The 24,077-nt window shown below is 35.3% G+C and overlaps 1 protein-coding gene across 1 annotated transcript in view; it reads right to left on the bottom strand.

Moving 5' to 3' along the window:
• Nucleotides 1-24,077, bottom strand: part of ADGRB3 (adhesion G protein-coupled receptor B3) — a 600,119-nt gene that overhangs the window by 323,345 nt on the left and 252,697 nt on the right. The window contains exons 8-10 of the mRNA XM_070733042.1: nt 22,557-22,658; nt 21,958-22,064; nt 4,298-4,492 (exon numbers count right to left, since the gene is read on the bottom strand). Coding sequence (XP_070589143.1) covers nt 4,298-4,492; nt 21,958-22,064; nt 22,557-22,658 — 404 coding nt within the window. The remainder of the gene's footprint in view (nt 1-4,297; nt 4,493-21,957; nt 22,065-22,556; nt 22,659-24,077) is intronic.

The raw sequence follows: 24,077 nt of genomic DNA, 5'->3' as shown, positions 1-24,077 counted from the left end.
GGAATGTGTATTCATATCCAATTGCAGCAGCCCTATTGATAAAATTAACCTGAAGTCGTTTGATGCATGGCCCACATTTATTCTTCAAAGAGAAATGAAACTGGATAGAATGTGAATTATAATAGATCTAGGGTAATTAGAATGCTGATCTATTTTTTCTGGTAAGTAGAGTTAAAGCCTAGAATCAGGAACAAAAAAAATGACTGCATTCTTTTGTATTTTTAAAATCAATTAGCTCTATTTCCAATTATAAAAATGATCAGTGTTTCATAGGAGATTCTAATAAATGAGATTGTCTGAATTATTATTGCCCTTTTTATCTATTATCTGGGCTCCATGATAGGAGTGATTTGAGCACTTTTAATATAAGCTGTATCCACCATAGTTCTTAATTTGTATATTGGTATATGCTGGATTTGCACATTTCCTTGTATATACATAAAGTACCATGCTGGAGTACAATTAAAATACCATTATAGATTGGTCACAGAACAAATTATGAATGATAATTTATAATTTCATTTTCAAAAGCATGCGCATTTAAAAAATAAAACACCAGAATTTTCTGATAAAAATTAGTTACCAATAAATCATCTGCAATTGTTGCCATTATTTTATTTTAATGTACTTTGGGCTCTGTCTTGTCTATAAATAATAATAATAATAATAATAATAATAATAATAATAATAATAATAATAATAATAATAATAATAATATTTAGGTAGACATATTCCAGTTCTGACTTTGCTTTAAGTCTCCTTTGAAATATTACACCGTATAACTATTTTTTTCTTCAAACATTGGTATCATTTTGTTGAATAAATCCTAATAAAAGTTTATTCAAGGGCAATTTTGTATGCCATATAACAATTAGCAATTAAAGTCATTTAATCAAAGTTACTAATTAAGAAATATATTTCACCTAAATGTACAAGCAGCAGCACAAAGTCCTCCTGTACTGTAATTCCATAGTTTGTGATGTTTTGTAGGATAGCAGGTCACAAAAATTGCCATCATGTAATGTATTGTGACTTTTTTCCCCTTTGTGGAGGTGGGGTGGGTGTGGCCTGCACGTGACACATCTGGCCTGCAGGCCACCAGTTTGACAGTCCGGGTATAGATTATCATACATGGATTGCTAGTTAGTCTGGAACATACTGAGTAGTCTACTTGCCAAATTTTCCAATCATTTGAAGTTTCTACACATATTTTAGGACGTACTAGACCAGTAATGGAGAACCTGTGGCATGGGTGCCACAGGTGGCATGCAGAGCCATATCTTCTGGCACGCGAGCCGTTACCCTAGCTCAGCTCCAATGTGCCTGTGGATGCACAGCTGATTTTTGGCTCACCCGGAGGCACTGGGAGGGCATTTTGCCCTTCTGGAGACACTCCAAGGGAGGACGGGCATTTTTACCACTGGAGACTGCGATGGGTGAAATATGGGCCTCCTGGGCCCACTGGAGTTTGGGAAATGGGCTGTTTCAGGCCTCTAGAAGGCCTCGGGGGGGTGGTGGTGGTGGCAGGGGAGGCCATTTTTGCCATCCCCAGGCATTGAATTATGGATATGGGCCCTCATGCATGCGTGATGGAACACACATACACGCTTTTGGCACCCAAGAAAAAAAAAGGTTCACCATCACTGTACTAGACAAAGAATAGAGTGCTATATTCAAGACTGGATAAAACCAAAACATAAATAGCCAAATTCCACCCACTCAGGAATAAATGGCATGAACACAATTGGAAAAATGCTGCCAATGTCCTGATACGATTTTGATATCTAAGGACCAAGAAGCTATTAACAGAATTGTTTGCATTTTGTATTATCCTTACAACGATGAGCTACGTGGAGGATTGTTATAATGAATGCTGCATATTAAAATTTGTCACTACAGTTCTAATACTGAGCATTGCACAAATACTCTTAGCACTTTGAAATATTGACCAGAGACTAAAAAAACCCACTATCACATTTATAGGTTGCAGAGGAAGCATTGCAGCTGTTATTTTTATATTGGTATGCTGTAGCAAGGGAATGTTTTAAGAAAAAATGATTTTAATTAGCATTTGCAACAAACCAATTAACCAACCAGAAATGTTCCATTCCTTGCTCACAAAGCCAGATATGCAAACGGTGGCATGATTAATTTTTAGAATAAAATATTTGTCTACTAAACAGATGCCCATGTTCTTCGTGCATAGAAATGTAGCAATATTCAACAAGCTTGAGGTCATTTGATAAAATTAGCATTCAATGAACATCTAGGAAAATCTAATCATTTTGAAATGCTTTATTAATATATTTACTGGATGTAACAAAATCTCATCTGAATGGTTGTAGAAATTTGAAAACAATTTATGGCTAATATGTTTTTTAATCTCCAACTTTGATGGCTATTGCTTGTTATATGGTTCTATGATCAAAAGTGTACAACATTTGGCACAACAAGTATCCAAAACCAAGCAATATTTTTAGTAGAATGAATAAGATCTTAAGCTGAATGGAGACACATAGTCAGTTTCTTGGGATATTAACAAAAGAAATCTGAGAATTTGTTATTAGTGCCTGTGTCATTCCCTGTAGCTGATGACAGAAATAATATGCCTTATGTTAATTATTTTGTATGTCCCCAGTCAAGCAATCATGAAATATGATCACTTTTTTACATAGGTTGCTAAGTTTATGAGTTTTGCTGTTGTATTTTAAGTAATTGGTTAGTTGAGCCATGCTTAATAACTTCCTCCATTTTTTTCAGCTTCTTTGGTGAAAAAAGCATTTTTATATTGCAATACTGATGACAATAGCTTAGATAAGCTTAGATTTGAAATACTGTACAATAACTTCTACTGTACATACATCATTTTTATAGCAATTTAGATTTGCACATAATTCTAAAATGTCATATTCCTCACATGTGGAATAGTTATATACTACTATAAGTTTCACATTCTAGTGAAAATCCTGTCCCTGCTGTGATTATATGGCATCTCCCAAGTTCGAAAGAAATGACAGTTGCAAAGCTGTACCACTCTAGTTAAAATGTAGTAACTATTTTTTTCACTGTAACATATGTGAACAATGTCTAGGATGCTGGCAGCGGGGGAAGTATTTAGAATATAATGATTTCATTAATATGAAGAACAGGCTTGCACTTCTGCAAATGTAATAATTTTGTGACAACAAAAATAAGAAATCTGAACAGGAAGTTCAAACATAATGTCTGAGTTCTGATCTGTAGCATTCAAAGCAATTTTGGAAGCATTTTGATGGCAAGATGACGCTCATAGTGTCATCATTATGCCACAATTATGTACTTGCATCCCAACCATGTCATCGTGGTTTACATTGATGCACATTTTCCTCCCAACTCAACTCCTCTGAACATTTTTTTTTGTAAATAGCGATTTATGATTGTCTCTCAAACCTGAAGAGGAAACTATAGTTGAAATAGATTTATAAATCTGATTCAGAGAACAAATGCAAAACATGATTATACATTCAGAAGCAATGATAAACAATGGCTTTCTTGAAACTGAAAATCAGAGAGAGTTTTGACATATTTAATGGGAAATGATGATTTAAACTCAAGACCTCATCCTGAAATAGGCTTTCACCCTTGTAGCTGAAATGACTTTTACTATAGTGTTTGCCTACAGAGGTGAATACTGGTACAGAATGATGTTGTTTTGTTTTATGCATATTATATCATAGGAATTTCTGGTCAAAGGAATGAATGGGTGCATGAGTGAGCCAGTGAGATTTTTTTTAAAAAAAAATCAGTGTTTGTTAGGACTTTCATAGTTCAGCACTGAGCGATTTGTCTTGATGACAGCAGTAAGTAACAGCGTTAAAGCAATCTATCATTGAGTAAAGTCAGCCAACATCTACACTGGATGACAAGAGTACTACAAGATCTTATGAGTCATTCTGTTCCTTGATTTTTCTTTTTAAACTGGAGATGTTAGGAACCGAATGTTAGTCGGTTTGCATGTAAACCTTTTTACAAGTCAGTTTAGTCTAGTTAAGGCTAGAAACCAGGAGATTCTAGTACCCTTAGGATGTTCTAATTCTGCCATAGTTATGAAAAATGGCTGGGTGAACTTGGGCCACTCACTGTCTCACAGCCCAACTCACCTCACACAGTTGTTGTGGGGAAAATAGGAGGAAGAATGAATATTCAATAGGTTTGCCACTTTAAGTTGTTTATAAAGGCAGGATATAAAATTTGTAATAGTAACAGTAAAATAGATTAAGTCTTTTTCATATTGTTCCATAGCTATGGTTTCACATACCTGAACACCATCTGATGCAGGGATGTAACTTGCTCTCTTGAATGTATCTGTAACATTTCTGAGAATTTCCACCGAAACTAAAAGATCCCCTGCATAAAAATTCTTCCTCTGAGTTAAATCCAAAAGAGTCTTCGTCACCTGAGACATTCCTTCACCAGCCAGTGTTCTCTGTCCTTTTGCAAGATGTTCTTTAATCTGTAAATCATAAAAGAAAATAAAAACATTAGAATCTATTCTAGTACATATTTTTTTAAATGCTAGGAAGGTATTTGCTTTCCTGACACATTGGGATAAACCAGGAAAAGGCCAGAGTGGTATATAAAGCTATGTCCCAAGTTTCACTTTGTGATGGCTTGTTTTGAGACCTTCACACAGTTTGAACTTTTCCCAGAAGTTTCATTGCATTGTTTTCATTGTTCGTTTGTGTTCATTTTGGTATTTGGGTTTTTAAGTATGTACATTAAAATTATACTAAAGGGAGATACAATGGAACAAATTTAAGGAACTCCTTATATAAATATTTCCAAGTTCAAGAAAAGTATAAATCCTAGTTTTAGACCTGTGCTTATAAATCCTAGGCTTATAACATTACTGACATAATTGGTAAAAATTATGGAGATAGAGATAAAGAGACAGACAGACAGTGTATTAGGAGGCTGGAAAAATCACACAAAAAGCTGGTGCAGAGCTAATGAACTGGAGAATCTGGAAGAATATTATTTTAAAAAACCAGCTGTAGCATTATATGGAGCTTTCATACATATTTTCTATGAAAACCAGACATCGCTGCACAAATAACTATTTTATGACAGCAAATAACCACTTTATGATAGCAATCTACATTCTATTCAAGTCACTGGCAAAGCATTGATTTATAGCTTCTTTTATATTATGTATGTCATAGATATAAGTGTGAAAAGAATAGCACAGTAGAATCTGACTGACTCAGGCTTGCTGTAGTTTTAAGCAATTTATCCCCTAAGATGAACAACTGATGGGATCAAAACATGCTGGAATTTATTTTGGCACAGCATAATAAGTTCTATTTTACCCAGCCGATTTCTTAAGAAGCAGAATCTAGCTCTATGTAATTGCCAGGTGACACTCTTCCCTCCCCATCTCCCTTGCTGTTTCTTTTGAATTTAAATGGATGATGTGATCTAAACCACATAGAATTCCTCTATGAGGCAGGTGGGCTGTTTTTAAGTGTGATTTACAAACAAACACTTTTAAGAGTAATATATGGAAAAATACCCTCTTTGTCTATATACCTGGACTTGATGTCTGGAGTTACTAAAGAATTTCTCCAAGCAATCATTGTTGCACATGAAAATGGTGATATGTTCTTGTTAAAGGAAAAGAACTATATATTGCCATTCACACATATATGGGAGCTTTTTATTGCATATTTTCTGCTCTGCTGCCTCCATTTTACACATCTTATTTGGAAAACACACAACACGACCAGCAGAATAAATGATAAACAGGGGAAAATCCAGTGGCTTCAAAGGGGGAAAATGTAAAACAACAAATGAATTATTATGACATGAAGTCAAGGGATAATACTAAAAGATGTTTTCTTAGGGGAAAAAAGACAACCTTGGAGTAAACAACAAAGGGAGTCAGAATTAGATGTAAAAGAGCTAAGTCTATTCTATCCAAAATTATCCACTGAGTAGATAGCAAACCTCATACTATTCTTTTCCACATAATTATTGTTCTAAATAATCCTTGTTATGTTCTACATAACAATCTAGTAAGTAAAATATATTTTATCTCCCGGATTGTTTTTTTTTAATAATAACAGAAAATATCTTTGCAGTCCAATAAAATAAGTGTCCCTTCACTTGATATTAGATATTTTTAATGCAAAATATATAGAGATGAAAGCACTTTTGTAGTTTTTACTGTGAAATATTTACAAATTATGCACAAAAACATTAGATTCTTACATTGCATACTTATCAATGACAAATATATTAATACTCTTGGCAGAGATTATTTTGTCATCAATAAGTCAGTAGATATCAAGATAATTTGGCAAGAACGATCAGGTTCAGTTAACCATGCTATCATCCCTTTTGTTCCTGTGATGCTAACAGTGGCATTGGGTTCTTAGTTACAATCAAACTATTGATTTATTAATTGTTTAATTGAGATCTTTTAAGCCAGAGTACTTATTATACAAGTCCCTAAGTCTGTGTGTAGAACTCTAACTGGCTCAAGTACAATAATAACGTTCCTCATGAGTTAAATTTAATCACAACATGAAGTAGGTATTTCTACTTATAAATATTATTTGCCATGTTGTGTCTATCACATGGGGCTACTTATATTTCATGGCTCTGTAAGGAACTTCCTTCTTCTCTTCCTTTTTTTTTTTGCTCAATAAAATTGGCAGCCATACTTATAGGATGGACCACTTTCTTGAGCAACCTTCCTTCCTTCCTTCCTTGCTTCCTTCCTTCCTTCTTGCCAGCCTGCCTTTAAACAATTCTTTTATCACTATAATTTTCTGCAAGGTATGTTAGGCTGAAAGAAAATGAATATTTAATAACTCTTGAACTTCAAAGTCCACCAATTATATTTATATAGAGCCCATGCAGCTGTGATTTCTGCAGGGCTGGTTCTTGTCTTTGCCTCATTTCCAACTGTTCTGTGAGTAACTACAAAATGTTGCCCTTCCAATTCAAGGTGCCTATAATTCAATACAAGGTAAGATGTTGTTAATGGCATGTTCAAATGATACTTATTTTAGATCAAATATATTTTTGACCCTATTATGTTTTTACATAGTTCCAATCTTAATATGCAATTTGAATTGTTTACTTTAAGTATATACTCCTGTGATGTTTTGATTATATCAATGTGAATAGTTTGGTTACTTTTTGTAACTGTTAATGAAGACTTTTGAAATGTGATAATTATCTTCATCTTTGAATTCTTCCAAGCCATTGAAAATGCTGCTTAAACAAACATGTGATTGTATAGTTGCTTAATTGTATAAAATAATTGCCATTGTTTTCCCTTTATATCTAGACAAGGTAGTAGTAGACAGTCAGATGATTTTTCCAATTTTTAATTTTCCAAATAAAGCTACTTTGTTTGGAAAATACTATAGAAATACTGTAGTTTGCTTATGTTATAAAATAAGTCCCACTGATCCCCTTATTTTGTATCACCAGCATAAACAGAAGAATCAAATTCCTCCAATATTAATCCAACCTGAAATGGTGGGTCAATGGAAATTAATAAGGAAAGGCCAAATGAATAGCAATAATGAGCCAAATAAAACAAAGTCAAATGGAAATAAAGATTGAAAGGGTACCAGTAGAAACTGGAGAAGAATTTAGGATAATCCACCACTATTCATTTGGCCATTCTTTTTTTTTCCCAATTTTTTTTATTAGACACACATAACAAAACAACAGAAAAAACATAAAACATACAAATGGGGAAATTATGGTCCCCTGTATACAATAAGCTATTATTGGATATAATCAAACTTTAACTTTTCCATAAGTACTTATGTTAGTCTTTACATATATACCATGTTTTAAGTATTTCTATTTTTAAGTAAATGATTTGGGCTATAATGTTGTTACATAGTTTCTTCAGGGTTAGCAGTTATACGTCATATTTTATTTATTCCTTCTCTCTTTCAACCATTCATAGAATTTATCCCATACTTTATAGTAGTCAGTCTCCTCTTTTTCTTTTAATTCCCTGGCTAGCTTATCCATTTCAGTGCAATCTATTATCTTTCTAATTATGTCTTCATCTTTGGGTATCTCTTTGGATACCAACTAACCCGCTAATATCTGTACTGCTCCCATCCTACCAGCCTTCCAAAAAGACTTGAAGACCTGGCTTTGCCAGCAGGCCTGTGGGCCGTGAGAGTTAACACTTTAGTCCCGGCTGAATTATGGTTCACTTGGTATGTATGAGTGTATTAAACAGTGTATTAAACAGTAAAAACCCATTAAACTAATCAATCAATTATAAGAACAATTTTAAAAAACCTAGACTAAACTATACATTTAGTTTAGTTTAGTAGACTAAACCTAGACTAAACTATACATTTAGTTTAGTATAGTTTAGTCTAGGTTTTTTAAAATTGTTCTTATAATTGATTGATTAGTTTAATGGAGTTTTACTGTTTAATCTTTGACTTCTTACTGTATTGATGTATTCTTTTATTGTTGTAAGACACCCTGAGTCCTATGGGATTGGCGGCATATAAATCGAATAAATTCAATTCAATTCAATCTCCATATTTTTCCAGAATTGTGCATACATAATTCTTCCTGATGTAAGGACGTGTATTGTATTGTATTTCCTTTTTGTATCCTTTATCAAATATATCTAATAAAAATAATTCAGGTTTTCTTTCAGTGTCCTCATTTATTATTTCATTTAACCAGTTACCTATCCTATTCCATTATTTCTTTGCCTTTATGAAGGTCCACCTTACGGTCACATTCTTTTTTCTATACAAGATTCAATATTTAAATATATTACCTCACCCTTTTTAATACCATTAGTGATTGCCAAGATAAGTTCTTGTTCTTAGATTCAGTATTAACCAAAACAGACAGATTCTCATAATTTCAATAATTTTACGTAAGAATAATATTGCTGTGTGTGTTGGCTTAGCAAGTTGTATCTGCCAATTTTATAGGGACAGCAGCCCTGCCTTCTGTGGCATATGTTTACCCTGTGTGAGGTTTATGTCCAAAATAACAGATGGCATGATTCTGATTTTTATAGCTATATGGTTCCATCAGCTTTTCCACAAATATAATTATAAAAAAAACCCTAGACAATGCCTACACAAAGTTCTTAAAACAGTTTAGAAGATTTTGTATTTTTCTATATGAAGTAATATTTTGAAATATGTTGAAACATATCTACCAATTTTATAGAGACAGCAGTCCAGAAATCTGTTATGGAACCAGTTTTATAGAACACCAGTGAACAATGTTATGTCATTGTCACTCTGTTATTCAGCAAGTATAAGCTACACAGATAACATCTACTCTAGAAGCTCAAGTTCCCTCTTGAACCCAGAACCTTTGGAATGTCTTTAACTTCACTGTGTGCGGAAAGTCTGTGTTACCCATTTTTATTTGGACTGTAAGTAAATAATTGTTTTAAATCCTATCTCTTAATATTGCAATTATCTATTATTAATCCTGTTGACACTGAAATGCTGTGTGAAGAATTTGCCTGCTGCTGATGTTTAATCAAGGAGAACGACTTTAAGAGTTTGTCTTTTTTATCTTTATAATGCGAGTTGACAAGTGGAAAATCAAAGAGAAGGAGGAAGCTGAATTTCAAAAACTTAGGTTGGATGGTTACTTTTAAAAATGGTATGTTGACAGATAGAACATGGGGCCAAATGCTATATTTCTTCTTATTTTAGGAAATGAAGACATTGGGTGATATATTGTGACTGTATTTTAATACACTCTGGCTGTTAATCTATGCCATGGTTCTTTGGGTTTATATTAAGATTAATTATAGTCACTTGGGTAAGTATGCAGATGGTGACATACGGTAGGGAAAAATAACTAATCTGTGAACTGTATCTGCCACACTGAACACCTCTGAGAAATTGATGGAGGAAAAGTTAATATTGCCCAAGCACTAGATACTATTTAACACTGTCATTTCCACACTATTGATTGTTCTGCCTTTTTATTTTAGCAAGCTGATTTTCTCTTTGTCTCAATCCTGCATCCATGTAGGAAATTCTGTGAAACCATCCAATTGTGATTTATTCATTGTACTATAGTTATACAATTTAGTGTAATGTGCAAACCCAGTATACCAGTATATCTTGATATTTATCAGTTTATTTAAATAGATTATATGGTTGTTTATCATGATATTGGAGAAAGAGTAAAGAAGGCCAGGAGTATATACTCCGTAAAGGATTGCCCAAGCCATGAAGGTCATCCCAGCTCCCCAAATTAAAAAAAAAAGCAGGCTCCCATGTAGGACAGATTTATTGTTACTTATGCTTAAGCACAGGTCTCTTCCCATTTAATAGTAAGCATGTGCTTGGAAATACATAAGGGTCAACATTAGGATTCTAGGCCAGGGGCATCAAACTCTCTGTCTGCAGGCCAGATGCATTACATGCTGGCCACACCCCCACCTGGTTTAGTGAAGGGGAAAAAAATCCCAATATGTCGGGGGACAACACTGTGATGATGCAAGATTGACACCTCTTTCTAGGCTGATCCCTTCTTTAAGGGATCCACCCCCAGGATCTGCCACACCTTCTCCTATGATTTCTTGAAAACAGCAAAGGCATGTAACTTCAGGTATAACAATTTAAAGTGATTGGTAGTAAAGTGTTGGACAATGGATTCCTTTGTCCAAATGGCACTCAACATGCTACTGAGATACCCAGGGATCCTTTAGCATATCAATAGCCTTATGTTATGACTAGCTGAAAATTTGCAGGAATGTCTGGTTTCTGATGTTGCCTTTAGGGAATTTTTTTTTAAAGCTGCAGAGGCAGATCAACATAGGAACATGAAATGTAAAAGTAAAAACATGGAGAAACACAACCTAATGAAAACTAATTAACTGATTACACACAATTATCTTAGACCACCAAATGATTGAAATGGACTAGAATTAGACACTTTCAGGCATAAAATTAAACTGTTTGCTACTCAGGGCTTGAAAAACAGTGAAGGGATAGCATTGCTTGCAGAGTCAGGAAAGACATAGCAAACACAGCTGGCGATAATGCTGTGACTGAATAATACCAATTAGACTTCATGGACAATGGTTTAATATGACCATTATCCACCAATGCAGAAGAGAAGATGACAAATTTTATAGTCAAGTTCAATCTGAAATTGACAGAACATGCAAGAAACATGTGATGTTTGTGCCTAGAGACTAGAATTTCAAAGTTCAAGTTGCTTAGGAGGGAAATATAGTTGAACTACATCAGTGGTGAGCTGTAAATATTTTTGTAACCGGTTCACACATGTGATCACATGCAACGCTTCTGTGCACGCGCCAAAGTGTCTTGGGAAGAATCTTCCATCACTGTCACTATCAGTTCTAAGAACGAGTCCAACTGGGAACAACCCAGGGGAAGAGCCTTCTCTGTGGCGGCCCCGATCATTTGGAACCAACTCCCCCCAGATATCAGAGTTGCCCCCACCCTCCTTGCCTTTCGTAAGCTCCTTAAAACCCACCTCTGTCGTCAGGCATGGGGGAATTGAGACTTTCCCTCCCCCTACGCTTATAAAATTTATGCATGGTATGTCAGTATGTATGATTGGTTTCTAAATTGGGGTTTTTAGATTAACTTAAATATTAGAGAGGGGCGGCATACAAATCTGATTAATAAATAAATAAATAAATAATAAACCCACCCCTGAACTACATAACCTGGGGAACAGAAATGAAGCAGAAGAATAGTGTTTTTTGATTAATCCATTGATTTTGTCATTCCTAACCTAATATTGAAACAACCAAACTAATGTTGATATACAAGGACATCTTATAGAACTCCCAGAAATCACACTGAGTAAAGTATTGGCACAAAGAAGCAGAATACCGTATTCAATGAGGTGGAATGGAATCAAAGCCCTTGTTAAGGATAAATGTGAGAAGAGACTGCCAGAAATGAAGAAAGGCAGAAGGAAAACTGGATGGCAGAACAAATTGTGCAAATTGCAAAGGAGAGAACTCCAGGCCAAAAAGACAAAGATCCCAAGAAGGCATTTAACAAAGAATTCCAGGGAGCTGTTAGAAGAGATTAAAAACCAGTACTACAGTGCTATATCTAAGGATATTGAAGATGGAAATAGACACAAAAAAAATTAAAGAAAATATTTTAAAAGATGTCCATACTCAGAAGAAAGTACCAGTCTCAAATTAGTACACCAAAGAATATCAATGGGTACTAGATTGGGAGGTTAGAGTATTTCCTAATATATCGGCAGATATAGTAAGCAACAGAAGAATTACTAAAATATCTACCGAAACTATTATAGCAAATCATTTCCAACCATTGGGAAGAGACCAGTCTATGTACAAATACCAAGAAGAAAGTCTAAAAAGAGTGTGCAATACAGTGATCCCTCGATTTTCACGATCTCGATCTTTGCGAAACGCTATATCGCGATTTTCCCCACCCGATGACGTCACTCTCTTCCTTTCTCATCTTTCTTTCTCTCTCTCTTTCTCTATCTTGCTTCTTCCTCTCTCACACTCTCTTCCTCCCTCTCTCATCTCTTTCTTTCCTTCTCTCTCTTTCTCTATCTCTCCCCCTCTTGCTCTCGAGCGGCGGGCGGCGGGCGGGCAGCAGCGAGGAGCCGAAGATCGGGGTTTCCCCTTTGCGTGGGCGGCGGGGAAGACCCAGGGAAGGTTTCTTCGGCCGCCCAGCAGCTGATCTGCTCGGCAGCACCGCAGCAGCTGATCTGCTCGGCAGCGCCGCAGCAGCGAGGAGCCGAAGATCGGGGTTTCCCCTTTGCGTGGGCAGCGGGGAAACCCCGATCTTCGGCTCCTCGCTGCTGCCGCGCTGCTGAGCAGATCAGCTGCTGGGCGGCTGAAGAAACCTTCCCTGGGTCTTCCCTGCCGCCCACGCAAACTCCACCATCTGCGCATGCGCGGCCATGGAAAAAGGGCGCGCATGCGCAGATGGTGTTTTTACTTCCACACCACTATATCGCGAAAAATCTAGTATCGCGAGGGGTCTTGGAACGTAACCCTCGCGATACTCGAGGGATCACTGTAATACATTGCATAATATTCTTACTTTCACAGGTTAGCAATCTAACCCACATTAGATGTTAATCTAATCTCTGGAAAGGAAGATACAGCTTTCCAAGCTGGTGTTAGAAAATACAGTATCTAGAAAAAAGAGATTTTACTGCTGATGTACAGCCAAGTAATTATTTATTTATTTTTATTTATTTGTTTGTTTTGTCAAGTGAAAATATGATAATATTAAGATACATGATACTAGTAAAAGTCAAAAATTTTAAGAGTATTAGAAATAATAATATTCAAATACATGGATATTATTATTTCTAATACTCTTTTTCAAATATTGAGAGCTACAGAATAGCAAGAAGTCAGCACAGTGACTTCTTGGTACTCAATTACTTTGAAACTCATTGAATTTGGCACTCAACATATTTTGACAGGAAATTTTTGCCCCAGTACTCATTGTTTTGTATTCAACGCACAAACTATAACTTGTTGGTGTCAGCTGCTTTGTAACTGCTACATTATTTGTTTGGTATTCATTTTTGGTACTATCCTGGAAACAATTAACAATGACTATCAAGGCAACATTCTATATATGTTGTTGATTATAGAAAGACCTTTAATTGAATTGACCATATGTAAATGTATCTTTTTCAAATGTATCTTTTTCTGACAAATGTATCTTTTTCTTTTATGTACACTGAGAGCATGTGCACCAAAGACAAATTCCTTGTGTGTCCAGTCACACTTGGTCAATAAAGAATTCATATTCATATTCATATTCATATTCACATTATTATTATTATTATTATTATTATTATTATTATTATTATTAATTGGACTTATATGCCGCCCCTCTCAGTGGACTGGAATGATCAAGGAATGATCTTAAGAATATGGGAATTTGAAAACATTTCAATGTCCTCACAGGAAATGTAAGCATAGTTTATTTAACATGTCATAGGCCAGGGGGAACATGGCAGCAATATTGCCATCACTATGGCAATGATTCTTCTTAGAACACAGACATTAAAAAACAAACAAACAATCACAATGTGCGTTCAAAATATTCTCTTATACAAGGTGACATAGCCATAAACATACATATGGGATCATTTCTTATATTTAAATATGATTGCCAGGTAAAAGAATCACTTAAAAAGGTATTTCTGTTCTTCATCAAACTATCATAATTTAGTGTTTTAGTAACAAACTATTTCTCTTTTACACAGGAGTAAAACTATGCATGTTATAGCAAGTATATTATTACATCTCCAGGCATTTTTATACTTAAAATGTGCACAGAGGATTGTTCATGTTATCAGAGAAATAAAGCAGGGAGAAGAGCTTATTATTTTTCTGGCACAGTGTTTCCAAACTGAAATTTTCTCCAGAGGGTATAATTAATATGAATATGCCCTGTTCATCCATGCAAGCCTAATAGCAGCAGCTGTGGTAACTTCCTGTTATGCCGTAGCATTGATGCATTAAAAAAAGAAAAAAACTGCAAAATTTGGGGATGATTTTTTGACATTGCTACATTTGGCCTCCATTTATGGTCTCCCTTTGACCAAATATCACTTTTAAAAATTTGCCCCAGTTTGATTATGATTATAATAAGCCAATCAAATCATGCCAGTCTGTTATCTTATTGAAATAACTACATCAAGTGATTTCTCTTAGAACAGTATCTTCTTTGTGTATGTGGGGTGGGGCATCATATTCACTGACATTGTTTGGGCAGCATTTTTCCCCCCAAATACTCAGCATGCTTCATCAAAGCACCAAGAACATGCTGAAAAATAGCTATTGGCACCATAAAGCACAGCAATCATATCAAACATATGAAAATCTTATACTGATATATTTTTACTTGCTTACTGTGATTACTGTTGAAAAACAGATGAACTACAGTAATGTCTTGTATCCAAAAGTTTGTGCCACAAATACGGTTAATCTGAATGTGTCAGTAGGCCTGCTTAAGGCGTTTTAAATGAAATTTAATTTGACTTAAAAGGTAGTTCCGATAATTGCTTGCTTTTTATTAATGCAGAAGTAACAACAAAATATGGATATTATAGCACAAATGATTATTTTAATAAAGAGGTGGTTTGACCATAAAGACCGTGTTGTGATTAGCTCTGGCCCAGCTCCTGCCCCAAGGACTGTGGATGTGGTGGAGACATCCACATGCTGCAGGCCTGTTTTGCCCCCCCCCCCGTGGAATCTGCTGATAAAGGCTCCTCTGACCAAGAAGACATGAGTGACAGGGAGGAGGAGAGTGTGGCAGACAGCTCAGAAGGAGATCAATTATCTAGCTCCTCTTTGGATTCAGAACAAGAGTTAATGATACAGCCACGCATGCGGAGAGGGATGCATAGGCAACAACAACTGAGAGATTATTAACAAAGAAAATGAGGCCACATGTGGTTGGGTGGGGTTGTGGTAATTAGTGAGGCTGCTATAAATAGCAGCCTGTGGGTTTGGCCATTGTGGAGGATTATCTGATCGTTGTGTTTCATGCCTGCTTTACTGACTTTTTGTGTGCTGATTTTTCCCTGCTTTGAAACTAAACCAGGGCAAAGTGTGTTTCACTTTGTGAAAGAAGAAGGACTGTGAATTGCCTCACAGCTGAAAGCTAAGTATCTCAGAACTGATAAGGGACTTGTACAAATTACCAGTTTGTTTGGAGACAAGTGCTCTTTGCTATACCAAAAGAGGGCTTAGTTTAAGTGAATTTTCATTATAAAGAACATTGTTTTGAATTTTCAAATGTGTGTGTGTCTGAAATTTGTACCTGTAAATTTTTGGGAGGAGTCTACCAGAGAGGCCGACAGAACAGACCGTTTCTTTTTGACATTAGAAATTGACAAAGAATGGACTTCCCCATGCAAATCCACCATCTTTTATCATGGTTCTTCCAACAAGAGGAATCGTGGAATAATTCCACAGAATCTTTTAGTTGGTAGTGATATTCACTGTTGAGGAGTTTGCCATCGAGATTAATTGACCATCATGGCAATTCTGGAATAATACACATGGCTTCATTTTGGATGGAACAGGGTCTATAACTGCAATAGGAAGACCGCAAGGAACACAGTTCATTCAAGTGCTGAAGGAACTCCAATCTAAACATTTCTGTAGTTGCCTTTCATCCAGACATCTTGCTTAGATTGTAAAACTCTGATAGGCCAGATAAATAAATAAATAATGAAGGTAATATAAATAGGAGACAATTAGCTGGGCCTGAAAATAATAGACTATCTTGATTTTCAATGCCCTGTCAGGTAATTAGACCAATGGGATATTTAAAAAAGTCTTGCAACTCTTCTTAGTGATTCCTTTATAATAGTATAAATTATTATCAAGAAGGAAAATAGATTTAACCTCTCTGCCTTCATACTGATATGCACCAGCAAATCAATGACATCCAAAAAAGGACTTTTATATCCTGGTTCTGGGAATGACAAAAGAAAATTTGAAAATTTGAGTGTTGCTTGGCCTGGTTTTGATGCTCAGAGAACCCAGGTAAGGCAAGAATCAGTCTAGGGCAGGCCCCCCTTGCAATGGAGAAGAATTAAAACTCTGATGAGAGAAAGAAAGAGGGAGGCAGGAAGGGAGGGATATTTTTAAAATAAGCATTTCAATACAAGATGGTGTTTCTCAAAAGGGGTGGAGTGGAAAAGAAAGGTAAAGAAAGAGAAAAAGCAGTGGCAAAAATAGAAAGCCTTGTGGGAACAGGAATCCTGTAATACCAATTTCATATCTACTTGATGTCAAAAATTCTACCTGACTCCTTTAATGAACCGTCTAGGGAAATAAATGAATTGGATAGAAAAAAGCCTTCAATTCCCAGGGTTAGAGCAAAGAAATTTCATCAAGGAAAAAAAAAGGACTGAAGATGTATGAATTTTGTACTAATATTTGGAACTAAAAAATTGAAATCAGCTGTAATGAGCTGCCACAGAAGCAATAATTATTCAGTTCACACCTATTTTATTTAAGTTCCATTTCATTGTAGCAGCTGCAATAATATGTGAAGGGAAAAAAATGAAACCACTTTTGTGGCCTAAATATGTAAAAAAGAATAGAGGTGTATTTTACAGGACACAAGCTATTTTTGATAACTATTTGTTCTCTCTCTAGTTTCCAACATATTAGAAATGTTTTTCAGGCATTAGCTTTCTATGACCCAGAAATATGTCATGTAATCCATTTTTAGAGTTCACAGGTACATTTCATTTCATAGCTGATGTAACAGAATAGTTGGGTTTTTCATTTAAGAAATGACTGCTCATTAGGTTGGGAGTGTGCCATGGGCTCATGTTCTGTTCGAAAAAAGTTCCTAATGTTATGTTCCCGGGTCACCCTGACCCGGACCGAAAACTCTTCATTTGCAGTGCTTATGTTTGGTCTTTTTGAAAGCTTTTTTCACCTGGAAACATGTTTGAACATTTCTGCACACAATGGAATGAAAATTGAACTGAAAAAATTAATCCTTATTGGTTTATTTTGCACATAAATGTGCCTCCCCCCCCGTTTTTGTGAAAGTTTTTTCAATTTATGGATAGTTTTGCTTGCAAAATCCATTCTATTTTACTAAAGTTGGTGTGGGATTGGTAGCTTGAACATTTCTGCACACAATGATATGAAAATTGAACTGAGAAAATTAATCCTTATTGGTTTATTTTGCTCATAAATGGGCCCCCATGCTTATACTCAAATAGGCTTATACTCGAGTAGGCTTATACTCGAGTATAAAATGATATGGTCTTATATTCAAAAATAAACCAATAAGAATCATTTTTTTTCAGTTCATTTCTATTTTTCTTATGTTTAGGATTGTTCAATTTAGTATATCAAAACTTTTGAGTTTATTGATAATTTTGCCTGCAAAATGCATTCTATTTTACTATTCTATTTTGGTGTGGGATTGGTAGCTTGAACCTTTCTGAACATAATGATATGAAAATTAAACTGAAAAAATGATCCTTATTGGTTTATTTTGCTCATAAATGGGCCCCCATGCTTATACTCAAATAGGCTTATACTCGAGTAGGCTTATACTCGAGTATAAAACAATAAACCAATAAGAGTCATTTTTTTCAGTTCATTTATATTTTTCTTATGTTCAGGATTGTTCAATTTAGTATATCAAACCTTTTGGGGGAAAATTCCTTAGGGATTTGTAGCCTTAAAAAATATAAATTGACACGAAATTCAAAAAGGATGGGGGGAGGGGCTTTTTGATCAAAATAAAAATATAAGTCTCAATTTTTCCAGTTCAATTTTCATATCATTATGTTCATAAATGTTCAAACTAGTTTTCCAGTGGAAAAAGTTTTCAAAAAGACCAAATTCAAGTACCTAAAAAAAATCATTTTGATCCGGGTCTATATGACCCGAACAGAGTAAATGTGACTTTTTTTTTGCCAAGAAAAAAATTTTTCCCCCACCCCCACAAATATTTTTTTGATGATCAGCATTGTTAAATTGAGTAAATGAATGCGTAAGATTTTAAAGAATATTTCGGATTTGGAGCATAAAAAAATAAAAAGTGAAAATTGTTGCAAGCAGCCAGGGCGGGGGGGAGGCCTTATTTCTGATGTTAAAAAAACAGTAAGAATCATTTTTTTCAGTTCCTTTATATTTTTCTTATATTCAGAAATGTTCAAGGTACCATTCCCACACCAACTCCAGTAAAATAGACTGCATTTTGCAAGCAAAACTATCCATAAATTGAAAAAACTTTCACAAAAACAGGGGGGGAGGCACATTTATGGGCAAAATAAACCAATAAGGATTAATTTTTTCAGTTCAATTTTCATTCCATTGTGTGAAGAAATGTTCAGACTACTTTCCAAGTGAAAAAAGCTTTCAAAAAGACCAAACATAAGCACTGCAAATGAAGAGTTTTCGGTCCGGGTCAGGGTGACCCGGGAACATAACATTAGGGAGTTTTTTTTTTTCAGCAAGAAAGAAACCTCCCACCCCCCCAAAAAAATTCTCATAGAGAGAACCCCTGAAATGATGAAAAGTCATGAAATTTCAAGTTTCAGATATGCAGGGAAAATTTTTTACAGGGTCTCAAACCTTGATTTCGGGTCTCACAGACCCGAACAGAACAGCAGGGTTAGAAGGACAATTCCTTCATTCGGAGATAACGGGAATACAGTTCAACAGTAGAAGATTGTAATGCTGATGGCATGAATGAATGAATGAATGAATGAATGAATGAATGAACGAACAGATTTGTGTTCTTGTTTTAAAAGGTCAAAGAAGAACAACCATTGTCAGAGCTGCTATCAAGAGATACAAATAAAACCCGAATCTATGGATGTGATTTTAGCACCCATGTGTATATACATATGAGTGTATGCATGTATGTATGCATACAAAGAGAGACTCACCCTGGCTGTAATCAACTATAATACTTTCTGATTGACCAAACAGGGACAGGAAAGCATAAACATTTTGAGTGCTATCCCAAGTGCTTGATGCCAGCTGTTCATCACATGTAGAAGAATCAGTTACTGAACTGACAAAACAAAGAAGAATATGTTCCTCATTTCCTTTTTAGAGAAAGCTTCTCTGAGCATATTGTTTGTGCAATCAGTATTTTCTTTGCTAAAGATACTTGAATGTGGTCAAATTATCAGCATGTATATCTTTACATGTAATTTCTCATACATCACCTACCATTCTTTAATTGCAAGGCTAAACTTACTACTACATCAAACAATAGAAGCAATGGCATCAAATTAACTGAAATGCAGAAAAAGTAATATTTTTAAAACCAACAAAACAATATTTTTTTTGTTTCAAGACAACACTTAATGTCCACTGAATATGTATATATTCTTTTAGACTGCATGGAATGCACCAAAAGTTATGTTATATGAATTAAAGGTAGAAAGGAACCCAGAGAATTGTTAGACAACAGAAAGTCTGACTTTTCATACTAGATTATGCACATATGTCAAAGTGATTCTTTACACTTATAGCATGGGAGAGGATTTCTGACAAATTGGTAATTGGAATTTCTCTATCAATGACTATTTTTTTATATATTTTAATGCGTTTTCAAATTTTAAGTAAGTCAGTATATGATATTTGTATACAATTCTATGAATTTAAATAAACACTTTGTTATAATGAATATTATTTGTTTTAATCCAAGTCCTGGGAGAAAGGAGGCATAGAAATCCAATTAAATAAATAAATAAATGATCCCAATAGCGAATTTAGGTAGCCACTCAGTAACAGTTGTTTGGAGCAGTCTATAATTTGTATAATAATAATAATAATAATAATAATAATAATAATAATAATAACAACAACAACAACAACAACAACAACAACAACACGCTTGGGAAGTGTTTGACTTGTGTATTGTGATACGAAATCCAGCATATAAATCTCGTTTGCTGTGCATTACTGTTTTTTTGTGAATAAAATAATAATGATAATAATAATTCATTTCCACAAAGTGGAAAAAGTTACTGAAAAGGAGACGATTAAGATCTTGTGTGACTTATGAATACAGAAAGGTCATCATTTGGAACACAACACATCGGATATCACAATTGTTGAGGCCCGATGAGTACAGTTTATTGATATCATCATATCAGAAGATGCCAGAGTTGAAGAGAAAGAACTGGAAAAAAATTATGAAATATTGCGACCTGGCCCTTGGGAACAACACGACTATGGATGGAACATGTAACTCATTGTCATCGTGGCACCTGGAACCATGTCCAAGAATTTCACAAGAATCAAGAAATTGCAGCTTCCTACAGTAACACCAGAGGAATTCCAAAGAACTGCACAACTTGGAACATCATATATTTTATGAAGATACTTGGTTGATATCTAGGATGCTGACAGCAACCCAAATCAACCATTAGCAACAGTCAGTGGTATTTGTGATTCTTTTTAAATGTTGAGTTGACTGAGTTTCATGTTTAATGAATAAAAGATAATAAAAATAAAATAAAATAAAATAAAATAAAATAATAATAATAATAATAATAAGCCAGTGAAAGTGGTCCCAGTGGTCCTTGATATGCTAGGCACAGTGCCAAATGATCTCAGCGGACATTTGAAAACTATCATAATTGACAAAATCTCCATATATTAATTGCAAAAAGCCGCTTTACTGGGATCAGCACACATAATTTGCCACTATATCAGTTCTAGGTGCTTAGGAAGCACCCAACTGGTGATGAAATATGAAATCCAGCATAGTGATCGTTTGCTATATTGTATTGTTGAAATAATAATAATAATAATAATAATAATAATAATAATAATAATAATAATAATAATTCTAAACAATATTTAGTATCGAGGGGAATGAACTTTCATACGTTTATATTATCTCGAAAAGAAAGAAGATCTTTTATTCACTTTTCCAAAGCAATCTGCACGTCTATCTTTGGTTATCTCATGAGCTAATTTTATGCCATTGTGCTTGTTCTCAGCTAAAGTAGAATTGAGAAATTTTTTTTCCCTGCCACTGATTTATGAGTATACCATTAAAACGCTGAACGAGTTATAAAATGTTCTCTAGCTTCAGGAAATCTAATATATTCACAATCAGGATTCCCAGTAAACCTAAAGAGGTTTGTTGCTTCCACTGCCTATAAACATTTTATAAGAGAAAGAATAGAAAGGCTAGAAACCATGCATTATTTCATAATTGCACGAACTGAGGAAAGTAAAAAATAAAATGGAATAAAAGAATAAAATGAAAGATGAAAACTAATGGCATGCATATCCCCACCTCTAGCAATGTTTATTTTTCTTTAATATCCAATGATCTGACTGAATAGCAAAACAGTTTATTCCCTTAATGCTGTTGTTTAGCAATGAATAAATAGAGCAAGTAGGAAAGCTGGCTTTGCACCTACTGAATGCTGCAAGTGTTTGTACTCATTTGATATGCATCTAGCAAAGCTCGGCTGTTCCCAGAAGGCCACTCCGTGAAGGCTGAGAGAGCAGCGCCTGCTAGTGGTACCTGTGAGTCAGAAAACACAAAGAGAAGGAGGAACAGGGGGAGAGGGAGAAAGGTGCAATGGAAACACAAGTCAAAATCAACAAAAGAAGTCTATTCAGAAGAATTCTGTATCTTGTTGAGAGCATGCACACACAAATATTATGTTATAAATAGGAAGCATTAGCTTTTTCTTAGGAAAAAACAGCTCAACAATACCGGTTCAGTGTAAAATATAGTAATATTATGAACGTTATAGCATTTTATGTTGAGCATGCCATTATTTCCAGTGAACTAGCTTCAGAATAAATCAATAATTGCTTACTACAGAAACCACAGGGCGGCTAGATGGAAAACATACAGATTTTTAAAAGTAATGTATACATTATTTAGGATCAGAAGAGTTAAATTTAAGGACTACTGTAATCATATAAACTTAGTAAGGGGCAATAGACTTTTGGATTTATAATAATACAGATTGGATTTATTTTTTTTAAAAAACCACAGTAACAATACCTGTAGCATTAAGAGGGCATCGATTGAATGCCATATCCCCTGCTGGCGTCCTTTTCCAAACCATTGATATCAAATAATCCTCCTGACATATTTCATAAGGCGCTGCAATTTAAAAACACTGAATATGAATTGCGGACTTGACAGGTACACACAGTGAGAGTAATTAATTAATTGACTAGATTGCCTCCAGGAGTCATGGGTGCCGAAGGTTTTCAAAAATAGACTGGACAACCATTTGACTGGAATGGTATAAGGCTCCTGCGTCAAACAGAGGCTTGGACTGGAAGACCTCTGCAGTCCCTTCCAGTCCTATGTGTCTATATTCTAAATATAACATCATTAGGCCGCTATCACTGCTATTGATGCACTGTGTGTGCAGCTTCAAGTCTCTGACATGTGCATGGGCACATCCCTGCAATGTGCAGGAAGCAAAATCTCATGAGGGGACGCATGCGTACATGAGATTTTAGCTATTTTTGTTTGCACGCATGCGCAGAAGCAAAAATCGCTGAAATCTTGTGCACATGTGCATCCCCTTGCAAGATTTTGCTTCCTGTGCATGTGCAGAAGCAAAATCTCACTGGGATGTGTGCGCACGCATGCCAGACACCCAAAGCTGCGCACGCAGCTCGAGTTTTACTGCCAGTGCAGCATGCTCATCTGTATCGGTAGGAACCCACTACTGAACACCATGCGATACCACCTTGCAAGTTGCAGGACTGTGTAAGTTTCCAGGCAAAATGCACAGGGTTTGATATCCCTTACAAAAGTTTACATAGATGGCTCTGACTTTGCTAATCTCCTCTAAATGCATGGAGACATCCAGGGAATGGGCAAGTATATGGGATGAGCGACCAAACTGGAAGGAATATAAAATGGTTTGGCTTGTATATTCTGCTCCCCTCCCTCCCCGGTGTTTATGTATTGCCATAGGAAAGGACATTACTATCATTGCATCAAGACAGCCAAGTAAGTTTCTGACTCAATCTTTATGTTATATAATTTGTATACTCATTATTTTACACTGTAGCCAAGTGTCATTTCTTCAGGGTTGTGACATAAAAAGATTTGCTTAAATATATACAAAATGTGAGGGGGTATTCTCACTTCTGTGACATATTCTCTCTCTCTCTCTCTCTCTCTCTCTCTCACACACACACACTAAAGAAAACCTGATCAAGAGCCCATATTTGGGCTTATAATGTGATGGTAATGGTGGCAAAATGTCATTTCACTGTCTTTATGCATCCATAGGTCCAGTTACCCTGACCAGGATGGCTCATTCTTTGCTAGTAGTTATGAATCACAGGAACATCTACTTGGAACATATACTGGAAGAATATTCTAGTGATCTCAGAGATAAAATCATTTAAATTTGCTGTGAGTTGGACTCCAACTAGGCAAGTGCATTAGAGCTGCTTGGGACATGGTTTTGTGGGTTTCCCTGTGTTGGGTTTCAGTCTGCAGCTCCAGACAGTGGACAGATTTCTTCAAACTGTGAACCTAGCCACCTCTTTCTTA

The sequence above is a fragment of the Erythrolamprus reginae genome, chromosome 1 (genome assembly GCF_031021105.1).
Source record: "Erythrolamprus reginae isolate rEryReg1 chromosome 1, rEryReg1.hap1, whole genome shotgun sequence".
NCBI classification, from domain to species: Eukaryota; Metazoa; Chordata; class Lepidosauria; order Squamata; family Dipsadidae; genus Erythrolamprus; species Erythrolamprus reginae.
Note: the sequence above shows the minus strand (reverse complement) of the source record. Positions and strands in the feature narration are given on the sequence as shown.